The sequence below is a fragment of the Notolabrus celidotus genome, chromosome 22 (assembly GCF_009762535.1).
Source record: "Notolabrus celidotus isolate fNotCel1 chromosome 22, fNotCel1.pri, whole genome shotgun sequence".
NCBI classification, from domain to species: domain Eukaryota; kingdom Metazoa; phylum Chordata; class Actinopteri; order Labriformes; family Labridae; genus Notolabrus; species Notolabrus celidotus.
In genome coordinates, this window is record NC_048293.1 from 23,847,697 (window position 1) to 23,859,611 (window position 11,915).

At 45.1% G+C, this 11,915-nt stretch overlaps 1 protein-coding gene across 1 annotated transcript; it reads left to right on the plus strand.

Moving 5' to 3' along the window:
- The first annotated feature begins 438 nt into the window (after positions 1 to 438).
- LOC117806779 (protein NLRC3-like) lies at positions 439 to 8,162 on the plus strand. Its single transcript, XM_034675843.1, has 10 exons — positions 439 to 534; positions 827 to 965; positions 1,202 to 1,336; positions 1,882 to 2,117; positions 2,546 to 4,454; positions 4,706 to 4,879; positions 5,598 to 5,771; positions 6,150 to 6,326; positions 6,773 to 6,946; positions 7,702 to 8,162. Exons 2-10 carry the CDS (start codon positions 835 to 837, stop codon positions 7,703 to 7,705), a joined length of 3,114 nt encoding a protein of 1,037 aa, XP_034531734.1. The 5' UTR covers positions 439 to 534; positions 827 to 834; the 3' UTR covers positions 7,706 to 8,162.
- The last annotated feature ends 3,753 nt before the right edge of the window (positions 8,163 to 11,915 follow it).

Genomic DNA, 11,915 nt, shown 5'->3' on the forward strand with positions numbered 1-11,915 from the left:
AAAAACTCGTAATCTTAATATCTTCTGAACCGTCGCTTTAGAAAAAAATTCACCCGCAGTACAGTGTGTGCCGATAGAGAAATTAGCTACGTGAACCAGGCTGTAAACATGTTTATTACTGCTGTAAAGATCGTCTTCTTTGAAAAGGTGTCTATGTGGTTTCTGGTTTTTCTGCAGCCAGCCTCAAGCAATGCTCGATGAACTGCAGTTCGTAACACTTCTGCATGGGCTTCATATTTTGAGACCGGAGGTTGCCCCTTGGTTTAACCTCTCAGACTGACTCTCAGTAGAGTCTCCTGGACCCAGCTGTGTCTCTGAAGAGTGACTGGTCCAAAGATCCTCCTATGAACTTCACCCCGAACCTGGACCCTCAGACCTCAGAGAGATAGGGGTGGTGGGGGGCTGATTTCCTGTAAATTGTGGAAGTCCCACTGATCATTTGACTCAGATTTATTGCAGTGGGGAGGGAACGGTGAAGGTGTTTATGTCAGTCTCCATTTTAAGTCTGAGAGCAGAGCAGGAAACTGAAGTGTGGTGAGTGTTAATCCAACATTTGTATCATTTCTCTTCTAAAGTCTCAGAGTAAGTTTTCTCTCTGTGAACTGGAAAGAAAGAAAGTTTCACTGAACTCAGCAGTTAGATTGATAAGATGATAAGAGGACACAGTGTGTGTGTGTGTGTGTGTGTGTGTGTGTGTGCGTGCGTGCGTGCGTGCGTGCGTGCGTGCGTGTGTGTGTGTATTAATTCCTGCTCTCTGAGTTCCGCATGTGTCTCTTGAACAAACTCTCTCAGTGAGTGTTTGTGTTTATCCTCTGACTGACTTCAGACCAGAACATGAGCGTTCGTTTAGAGGAAGAGGAGGACAGAGCAGAGTCTCCTGGACCCAGCTGTGTGTCTCTGACGAGTGACCGGTCTATACATGAACCTTACAACTTCAGTAATGAACCAGGAACCTCAGACTCACAGTAAGAGAACTTATGGTCCCATCAGTTTCTAACCATGTGTTCTGTTGATTTAAATGTTTCTAGATTTAAATTTCTAAAAGTTGTGATTCAGTCTAAACAGAGTGAAACGCATTTTAAAGTCTCTTTGGTAAAAACAGCAGCAGTTTAAGAGTTTACTGAAAAGTCATCAGTTCATTCAGTCGTTTTATTTTAGAAGGATTCATGTGACAGAAATGAAAATGTGTTTGTGTTTGCAGATTTCATTCAAACGGACGGAGAGCAGAGTCTCCTGGACCCAGCTGTGTGTCTCTGAAGAGCGACTGGTCTAAAGATCATCCTCCAGACTTCAGTAATGAACCTGGACCCAGCTGTGTGTCTCTGAAGAGCGACTGGTCCGAAGATCTTCCTCCAGACTTCAGTAATGAACCTGGACCCTCAGACTCACGGTAAGACTCTGAAGTTGTCTCCACATGTACTCCTGAACGTTTGTAGAAAATGTCCGGACAGCTGAAACCCCTGAAGTCTTTTTGGGTTGCTGGTTCTGGTCTGTCCCTCACAGTGGGGAGTCTTCCTGTCTGACAGGAGGAGAGGGACCTCAGTGAATAAGTCAGAGACATCAGCTCTCTTCAGATGAAGGTCTGTCTGTGAAGCAGCTGCAGAGCGTCAGACAGGGTGAGGTTTGTGTTGAGAATTAGTTCCAGGAAGGCCGGTCTGTGATTTCTGAAACAGTCAGAAAAGAAAAGCAGATGATTCACTTTGATGAAACTCTGAGGGTTCAAATCAAACAGACATCACAGACTGAAGGCCGAATTCAGACACAAAGGAACCAGACTTGAACTTCCCTCATGGTCTCATCTTCTGGATCCTGTTTGTTCAGTCTTCATCTTTTTCAGCATCAGTCAACAAATCATTGAAATATAAGGACATGTCTTCACAGGGGGAGGAAGAGGAGTCCTGTCTCTGTGGAGGAGCAGCCGTCCTGCTGTGCTGTGTGTCAGGACGTCCTGAAGGACCCGGTCTCTACCAGCTGTAGACACTGGTTCTGCAGACAGTGCCTCACCTCATACGTGGACCAGTCTGGTTCACCAGGAGACTCCTCCTGCCCCCAATGTGGAGAGAGGTCCAGAACAAGACCTGGACCTGAGACTGCCGGTCAGAGAAGCCCTGCACAAAGTAAGACTGTCCCCCTGTGTGTTTCTGTGAACCGGTCTGAAAACAGCAGCTGTGGGTTCAACACGCTGACGTCATCCTGTCACACAGCACAAAGAGTTTTATGATCATCATTTCAAACCCAGTGAAATGTAACCTGATGGTTTTTCTGCTGCACCAGATCTCTGCTGTTTATTATTGGATCTGTGTTCTCCTTTTAGAGAGAACTCAAACCCAGAAGAGTTCATGTGGATCAAGTTTTGGTTTTATGAGGGGGCCCTCTGTCTTTACAGTCACTGTGTTCTCTCTCTGAGTGTTGGTTCTGTTTGCACAGACGGACATAGAGAGCGATATGGACTCTGTGCAGATCTTTCTTATTGATCAGGTGATGAAAGCATCACTTCATCTTCAAACAGTCTTTGTTTCTCTCTCTCTCTGATTGGTCTTTTTAGAGCCTGGTGGTCTGCAGGAGGTTTTAAAGGAACACAAGAACAGTCTGAGAAGGAGATGTGAACATGTGACTGAAGGAAGTGATGAAACAGGAAGTAGAATCCTCCTCAACAGGATCTACACTGAGCTCTACATCACAGAGGGACAGAGTGAAGAGGTGAATACCCAACATGAGGTGAGCCAGCTGGACACCACCTTCAAGAAGAAGATCCTCCAGGACACTCCCATCAGGTGCCAGGACATCTTCAGAGCCTTACCTGGTCAACAGAAACCCATCAGAGTAGTTCTGACAGTTGGCGTCGCTGGTGTTGGAAAAACCTTCTCAGTGCAGAAGTTCACTCTGGACTGGGCAGAGGGCTCGGAGAATCAAGACCTCAGTCTGGTGGTTCTGCTTTCATTCAGGGAGCTGAACCTGATCAGAGATAAGGGGTACAGTCTCCTCCAGCTGCTCCATGATTTCCATCCAACATTACAGAAGGTCTCAGCAGAGGCGCTGGCTGTCTGTAAACTGGTGTTCATCTTAGACGGCCTGGACGAAAGCAGACTGTCTCTGGATTTCAACAACACTCAGGTTGTGTCTGACGTCACACAGAGCTCATCCATAAACCTGCTGTTAACAAACCTCATCCAGGGGAATCTGCTCCCCTCAGCTCTGGTCTGGATCACTTCTCGACCAGCAGCAGCCAATCAGATCCCTCCTTCATGCGTTGACAGGGTCACAGAAGTCAGAGGCTTCACTGACGCCCAGAAGGAGGAGTACTTCAGGAAGAGGTTCAGTGATGAAGATCTGTCCAGCAGAATCATCTCACACATCAAGACCTCCAGGAGCCTCCACATCATGTGTCAGATCCCAGTCTTCTGCTGGATCACTGCTACAGTTCTGGAGCACATGATGAGCACAGAGCAGAGAGGAGAGCTGCCCAAGACCCTGACTGACATGTACTCACACTTCCTACTAGTCCAGACCAAGAGGAAGAGGGAGAAGTACGCTGAGGGTCCTGAGACCAGTTCTCAGGAGCTGATTGAGGCTGACGGGGAAGTTCTCCTGAAGCTGGGCAGGCTGGCGTTTGAACATCTGGAGGAAGGAAACATCATGTTCTACCAAGAAGACCTGGAGCGTTGTGGTCTGGATGTCACAGAGGCCTCGGTGTACTCAGGACTTTGTACAGAGATCTTCAAAAGAGAGTATGTGATCTTCCAGAAAACAGTCTACTGCTTTGTTCATCTGAGCGTTCAGGAGTTTCTGGCTGCAGTCTACATGATCAACTGTTTCACAAGCAGGAACAAAGCAGCACTGAAGGAACAAGACAGGAACAAAGCAGCACTGAAGGAACAAGACAGGAACACAGCAGCACTGAAGGAACAAGACAGGAGCAAAGCAGCACTGAAGGAACAAGACAGGAACACAGCAGCACTGGAGGCTTTACTGGGGAAACAACACAATGTTTCAACTCTTGAAGACCTCCTGAATAAAGCTATGGCGAAAGCTCTGAAAAGTAAAAATGGTCACCTGGACCTGTTTGTCCGCTTCCTTCATGGACTCTCTCTGGAGTCAAACCGGAGACTTTTAGGAGGTCTGCTGGATCACACAGACAACAGTCCAGAGATGATCCAAAGAGTCATCAACAACCTGAAGAAGATGAACAGTGATGAGATCTCTCCTGACAGAAGCATCAACATCTTCCACTGTCTGACGGAGCTGAATGACCTCTCAGTCCATCAGGAGATCCAAGAGTTCCTGAAGTCAGAGACCAGATCAGAGAGACTCTCTGAGATCCACTGCTCTGCTCTGGCCTACATGCTGCAGATGTCAGAGGAGGTTCTGGATGAGTTAGATCTGGAGAAGTACATCACATCAGACGAGGGACGACGGAGACTGATTCCAGCTGTGAGGAACTGCAGGAAGGCTCGGTAAGTTTATCTGAGATCAACATCATGAATCAGTGTGATGTAATAGTTTAGATATAAAAATTTAAACACTCTGAAATCATTCTGACTCCTGAGATAGTGATCCACGTGTTTATTCAAAGATGATGTATTTTGTCCCTGATGTTTTTCAGATGTTTCAGACTCTGTGATCTTTCTGTCACATTTTGTTCAAACAGGAAATGATCGACTCAAATATAACGTGTCCTCTCTCATTAAAACTCATTTTATTACAGACTTACAGGCTGTAAGCTCTCAGAGACTCACTGTGAAGTTGTGGCCTCTGCTCTGAAGTCCAACCCCTCCCACCTGAGACACCTGGACATGAGTAACAACTACGAGCTGACAGAATCAGGAGTTAGGCTGTCAGCTGGACTGAAGAGTCCTCACTGCAGACTGGAGACTCTGAGGTCAGTTCACTGTCTGAAGCTCATTCTGGTTTTTGTTCAGGTTTTGTTCAAATCTTTTTCTGTGTTTAACATTTTTTGTTTGAACACTTTGAGATTTTTCCTGAAGCGTAAAACTGAAAGCAATGATCAGTGTGAATATTTTTCAGGAGTGCTGAATTCTTGTTGGATTCAGGGAAAGTAGAGAGATGAAGAGTTGGACTGGGCAGGTATTTAGGCGGCCTCTGACTCACGTTGAGTTCAGTCCCTCTCAGTAGATGAAGTCAGAACATCACTTGATGTGAATAACTCAGACTGCTGAAGCTTCTTATTAGTTTCAGGTAAAGTGATGAAGTCCTTTCTTACAGTGTAGTTGTGCTAGGAAGAGAACACTTCACACTCAGGATGGACAGGAGGAAGGGTTCCTGCCACTGATGGCTCTCTAAAGACAGATGGACTCCTAAAGGACCCGGATATTTTGGATCAGGAGCTTCTCTTCAGGGTCTCAAGGGTTCCTCCTGATCGTTGTTGAGTCTCCTGAGATCTAAAGAGCCCTGATGATCAGGCACATTATTCTTATTCTTATTATGATGATCCTCAATAACATGACAAAGTCTCTGTATTTATTTTATGACAAAGATCATTGATTAGGACGTTGTAATGTTGAGCTAAACATTTAAAACATGAACACATCTGATTGGATACTAAAATTAATTCTATCTTCATTTATTTTTTTATTCAGATTGAGGTGGTGCATGTTGTCAGAGATCAGCTGTGCTTCTCTGGCCTCTGCTCTGAAGTCCAACCCCTCCTATCTGAGAGAGCTGGACCTGAGTCAGAATGACCTGCAGGATTCAGGAGTGAAGCATCTGTGTGGTTTTCTGAAGAGTCCACTCTGCAGACTGGAGACTCTGAGGTCAGACACCAGTTTGACTTTAGTGCTGAGATGAATTTGATCTGAAAGTCGTGTTGACATTAAACTGCAGATATAATGCTGATATTTTACTGATCCACTCTGAGCATCTCAATGTTAAAGGTGATCTTTCTTCTTCTGTGGTTTAGTCTGATGACAGAGGCAGAGCGATGTTGATCTTCAGATTTCAAACCTTAATATAGAAAGAAAAATCCTATATTAACGGTACTTTTGGTACAGACTAATTACGATCAGGACCGAAAAGTACCGTTCTCGATACCCATCCCTAGTAACAACACACTGGCATCAACATTTATGAGAGCTCTTTTTCACATGTTGTATTTTACAGCTTTGAAGTGACATCATTTATTTTTCATTCAGATTGTGGGCCTGCAGTTTATCAGAGCTCAGCTGTGCTTCTCTGGCCTCTGCTCTGAAGTCCAACCCCTCCCAACTGAGAGAGCTGAACCTGAGTAGAAACAATGAGCTGCATGATTCAGGAGTGAAGGAGCTGTGTTGTTTTCTGGAGAGTCCACTCTGCAGACTGGAGACTCTGAGGTCAGTTCACTGACTCTCTGTTGTTACTGTTGGCCTGACATGATTAACAATGGAAGTGAACTTTGTTCATACACACCTTACATTCATTAAGTTGAGCTGAACATTTATTTACATTAAATTTGTTAAATGCAGTCTGCAATTAGAGAAGACCATGTGACTCCAAGTAACTGAAAAATATCCACTGTTTGTAGATAATCAAATTAATGTTTACAATGCTCTTAAATAGTCACATCTGGATACAGAAGATCCTCTGAAAGTGCTTTGATTTATAGTGTTTATTTTTACTTTAGGATAAATATGTACACTCATATAAAAGTTCTCAGCAGATCAGAAGCATGTTATTAATGTGTGTTAACATGAACAGGTGTGTGAATGTTGTGTTGACATGAACACATCTGATTGGACAATAAATACATTTTGATCTTCATCATTTATTTTTGATACAGATTGGAATACTGCAGGTTGTCAGAGATCAGCTGTGCTTCTCTGGCCTCTGCTCTGAAGTCCAACCCCTCCCATCTGAGAGAGCTGCAGCTGAGAGGAAACAACCTTCAGGATTCAAATATGAAGCCTCTGTCTGATCTTAAAGACAGTCCCCTCTACAGACTGGAGTCTCTGAGGTCAGTACAGTGTTGTGGTCCGTTCATGCTGGTTTCAGCTGTAATGTATTAAACACATTTAGTCTCACAGCAAAGACAGTTTCTTTCTGTAGACCTCCAAACTTCTCAACAGCTGCTTTCCTCAGGGAAGCTGTGAGAGGATGATGATGGGCTTCAGTAAGCTCATTGTGATCCTGTCTCTGAGTCGACTGTTGTGTTGAGTGTTTCTGCCTCGTCACTGTCAGAGTCTGTTGATATGTTCTTTTTCATCCTCCATCTTTAAACAGCGCTGTATCCCATGCTGTGTTCTGCTCAGTGTTTACACGTTCATGTTCATGTAAGTTACCCGGTATATGTCGTCTACTCGCCGCTCACTCTCTGGAGTTTCAGGAGAGTCGGCTCCGGTCCAGGAGCTCTCTTAGCTTCTTCAGTCTGATGGAGAAACAGCTGTGGTCAGCTCCCACCATGAAGAACATCTCACTCTGTGGAAACACCAGGGTAAACTAGCTCATGAGCAGAGTCTGAATGAACCACCAGGTGTTGACTTTAGCTTGGAGAAGTTAGCCTCTGTAAAGCCCTCACTCCTCTCCAGCTCCACCCTCTGTCCACATGTGCTCACTTTGGGCTCCAACAAGACCACATGGTGGATTTTAGAGTCCATGTTCACAGTGGAGGATACAGTGGGGGACGTCACATTAGCCTCCTCCATTATTTCCACAGTCTGTGGAGTAAACACTGATTCATGACCTCTGCTGTCCGTCTTCTTCTCTCCTCAGATGACGCCTGTGTGTGGAGAGGCTCTGACTGGACCGTGTTACTGGGAGGAAGAGGAAGAGGAGAGCTTCATCCAGCAGTGACTGGATGGAGGAATTACAGCAGGTGGAGGTGACTGCAGTCTGCTCCACTTTCAGACTTGGTGTCACGTCCAGCATCATCAGAGTGTGTGTGGATGGCTCTGTCCTTCTACACACTGAGACTCCTCACCTTCTGCTCCACACTCAGCCCCCTCCTCCACCTGGAATCTGGTTGTGATGAAAATGTTGTAATAATTGTTTCCATATTGATCATCACTGATCTCTTTCCCTGTATATATTTAGAAAACGTTTCCAGTTTGGAGGCTAACTTCAAAGTTTATTCATTAACATGCTCTCTCTTGTTTATCACTCATTTTTAAGGCTGGTGGCTCATGGTTTGTAGTTTTCTCTTCATATTAAAACTTGAATCAACAATCTGAAAACCCTGTTTGCATTCCTTTTGATAAATATTCTGCACAGATCTGTAAGTCTGCATCAGACAAACAGAGTAACCCTGATGCAGAGCAGCTTAACGTTGAGCTGCTTCAATGATTGTAACAGTTGCATTTTATTGGGAGCAAGACAAGCTGTTGAAGTTTTTGAGTTTAAGTGCATCATTACCCAGAAAAGCTTGTCAGACAGGAAACTTAATGATGTTGAGATGGAGGTGATAAAGAGGTCCAACAGATTTGATGAGTCCAGCTCGGTGTGTCTGCGACGCTCACTCTCTGAGGTCGACACAAACTTTGGATTTAGTTTTCAAAGTTCGACGTCGTGATTTGAGTTTGGAGATTCAGTGACTGACAGCAGAGTTTATTCCTGAGTGGATTCCATCGCTCTGTTGAAGCTCAGCTTTGTGTCTTAGTTTGACAGGAGATATTTATGAAACCCTCCACAGATCGAATGTTTGGAACGCCTCTGAGCATTGTCTCATACGCAGATCCAGCGTCTGTAAATGTGATTAGAAAAGCTCTGGATTGACGGAGCAGTCGTCACAGACGAGGCTGCTGCTGACATTTGAAAACCTGAGGTAATAAACGAGCGTGAAAGCAGGAAAATGATGTGGTAATGTTTGAGACGGTGCGGCAGACAACATGATTGACATCTCAATATACAGCACATGCAGGGTGTAGATTTAATCTGAATGTGAGTGTCCTGACTCATTCCTCCTCCTGTGTGTGTGCGCGTACAGGCAGCTCATCAGGACGGTGACAGGTCCATTTCTGCTGCTGCTGCTGCTGCTGCTCGCCTCAGATTGCATTATGACTCCATCTGCTGTATGACAGCCAGAGCCCCGGTGGTCCAATCCACAGCCTCCCGAACGTCAGGCCTCTGCAAATTAATCATTTTACTTTATTAATAATTCAGACAAAGAATCAAAAGTAACATGCAGCCCTCAATGACTTACAGAAAAGCCCTGACCGAGTGTTCATGGCGATATTCAGGAGGAACAAAGATTCTGTGTGGGCTGCGATAAGAGAGGATCTGACTCTCAGGCCACAGATTTCTCATTCAGCCAGGAATTTACCACCGGCTCTAAATTCAGCTTCATTATTAATTAAACAGAAATCAACTCAGCCTACACTGCCCTCCTCACCTGGACCAGAGTGAGTCTGAAAAGTCTGAATGCTTTTTATTTACTGGACTGAATGTGCATTCCCTACCACAAAACATCTCATAAAGGGACTCCTTCAGACCAAGGTCGTTCTGCAGGACATATCAGTGTCACAAGTATTAGCCGGGACATCCTGTATATTGGGCTAAATTGGTTTGTTTCATACGGGACCTCACTTGTCCCGTATATTGACTATTAACTCTTGTAAATACAGCAGACTGCACTCTACAGATCCTAGATCAGATAAAACGGCAGTGGCAGATCATGTGCCAATCACACCGCCTGTCATCCAATCACAGGCCCCCTCACTCGCATCAGACGTATACAGCGCAAATGTGCCAAGTCCTGCAAAAAAGTGTGGTGAAGGTTTTCTCTCTGATGGCCATTAAATGGTCAGACTCAGGAAACAGCTGCAGCACAGAGCTGATCAAAAATGAACTTCAAATATCTGTAAACTGTGACTCGTCATGTAAGGACCTTCTCTCTGGCTGTGCAAAAGGACAAAAGACTGCTTCAGTCAGCCAAGAGCAGCAAAAAGTATCCATGGAAAAAATACATTTGGTGAGTCATACTCCTCTTTTGCATTAAATTTTTCTTTCTCCTGTTTTTTGATGTAAAGAGCCAAATTGTGGTTTCTTTGAGGTTTATTCATAATAGGTTACATAATGATACAGTAAGGATTAAAGGGAATACACACACTTTCTGCATTTCCAGTTGAACCAGAATATGATTATATGCTGAATTCACACATCATGCTCACACCACCATGGCACCGTGCACCTGTCCCTTATTTAGTAGTGAGAAAGTTGGCAACCCTAGTCACAGGTTTCACTGTGCTCCACTTGTTAAAGCAGAAACAGGCCGAGGAACGGACTAATGGCTACAGAAGGGGTCAGCTCCACCAAGTAAGACTAACAGGAAACCGCTCAGCACTTCACTTTGCCAGGCTGCTCGGTGGTGCAGTGGGTAGCGCTGTTGCCTCACAGCTAGTTTGAATCCCCGGCCGGACAGGTGCCTTTCTGTGTGGAGTTTGCATGTTCTCTCCATGCATGCATGGGTTCTCTCCGGCTTCCTCCCACAGTCCAAAAACATGCTCAAGTTGATTGATCACTCTAAATTGCCCGTAGGTGTGAGTGCGTGCGTGAATGGTTGTCTAACTCTCCGTGTTAGCCCTGTGATAGGTTGGCGACCTGTCCAGGGTGTACCCTGCCTTCTGCCCGAAGCCAGCTGGGATAGGCTCCAGCCCCCGGTGACTTCTTACGGGATAAGCAGTTGAGATTATGGATGGACTTCACTTTGCCCGTTCTTTTTTGCACTTCTCTCGGACTTGACGTACACCTGTTGGTAGGACAGGACAACGCAAGGACAACCATCAGCTCACACGATTTCCCCTCTTAATCCTGTGAGCTGTGATCTTACTTTAAATCCATGAACTCCAGAAATCACTCAGGGAACTCCCTTTATTCCAGGACGTGATAAAAAGTATTGAAGCTGTGATTCGGACTGTTTTAAGTTCTTCTCTGTGTCACATGTTCCCATAATGCCTGAGAATCATACAGAGGTTGAAGTCTTTCTTCTTCTCTGGGTCAAATGACGTTTTTTAAAAGTTTTCTGAACTCTCCCTGAGACTGAAACTTATTTCTTAATAAGACGTTTCTTATTAAAAGATTCATCAGCTGTGGCTGGAAATGCGTGAACCCATTTTTGGGGTTGACAGATGCCCTTTGGTTAAATGACTCTCCCTGCTGAGCTCGCCCGCTCAAGCATCTATCAGCCGGCCTCAGAAAGTCGATACAATGAGAGCCGCCTACAAATGAACACATTTACCACTTCACTTGTCTGCCTCACCTCTGCAGGGCAGCGCTCCCGGGAACAGAGAGGGGGGACAGACTTTGAAGGCTGCCTGATTGAAATAATGAAAGAGTTTGGACCTGCAGGAGGAGGAGGAGTGATCGCTTCACTTCCTGCTCTCTCCTGTCTGCCCCGTGTGGCTGACACTTCTTCAGAGCTGCAGATCGATGATGCTCCTGTGAGCCGCTGAGCGTCTGCTGACCAGCAGCTTTCATGACACATGCTTCAGATGCTCTGCATACAGGAGGGAGACGGAAAGAGACTCCATTAGATTATAGTGCAGGAGGTCTCTCTTGCAGGCCTGGATATTTCAGTTATTTTAATACATAAAAATAATCATAAAACTTGTAACATGACACCTCACAAACCGGCTTCAGCACTATGCATCAGGGCTGCACGATACGGAAACGGCAACATTGTTTTTCTTACCATGTGAGGAGACATAAAGGATGAGAGCAGAGACATGCAGTGTGCTGCAACAATTAACAGCTATTTTTTTATTATCATTTTGATTCAAAGTATTTTTTTCTGCCAAATTAAACAACAAAAAACTCAGCTCCTACTAAAATAAACACTGCGTGTCTGAGCTGTTAAAAACCTGTACACCTGAACACATCCTTAACCAGCACTGGGATGAGGAGCTGTTGATATCAGGTCAGTGTACTCTGAAAAGCCACCGTGCTTCGAGCATCCAGGTATGTGAAGGTGGCAGCGATCATTTAGTCACATA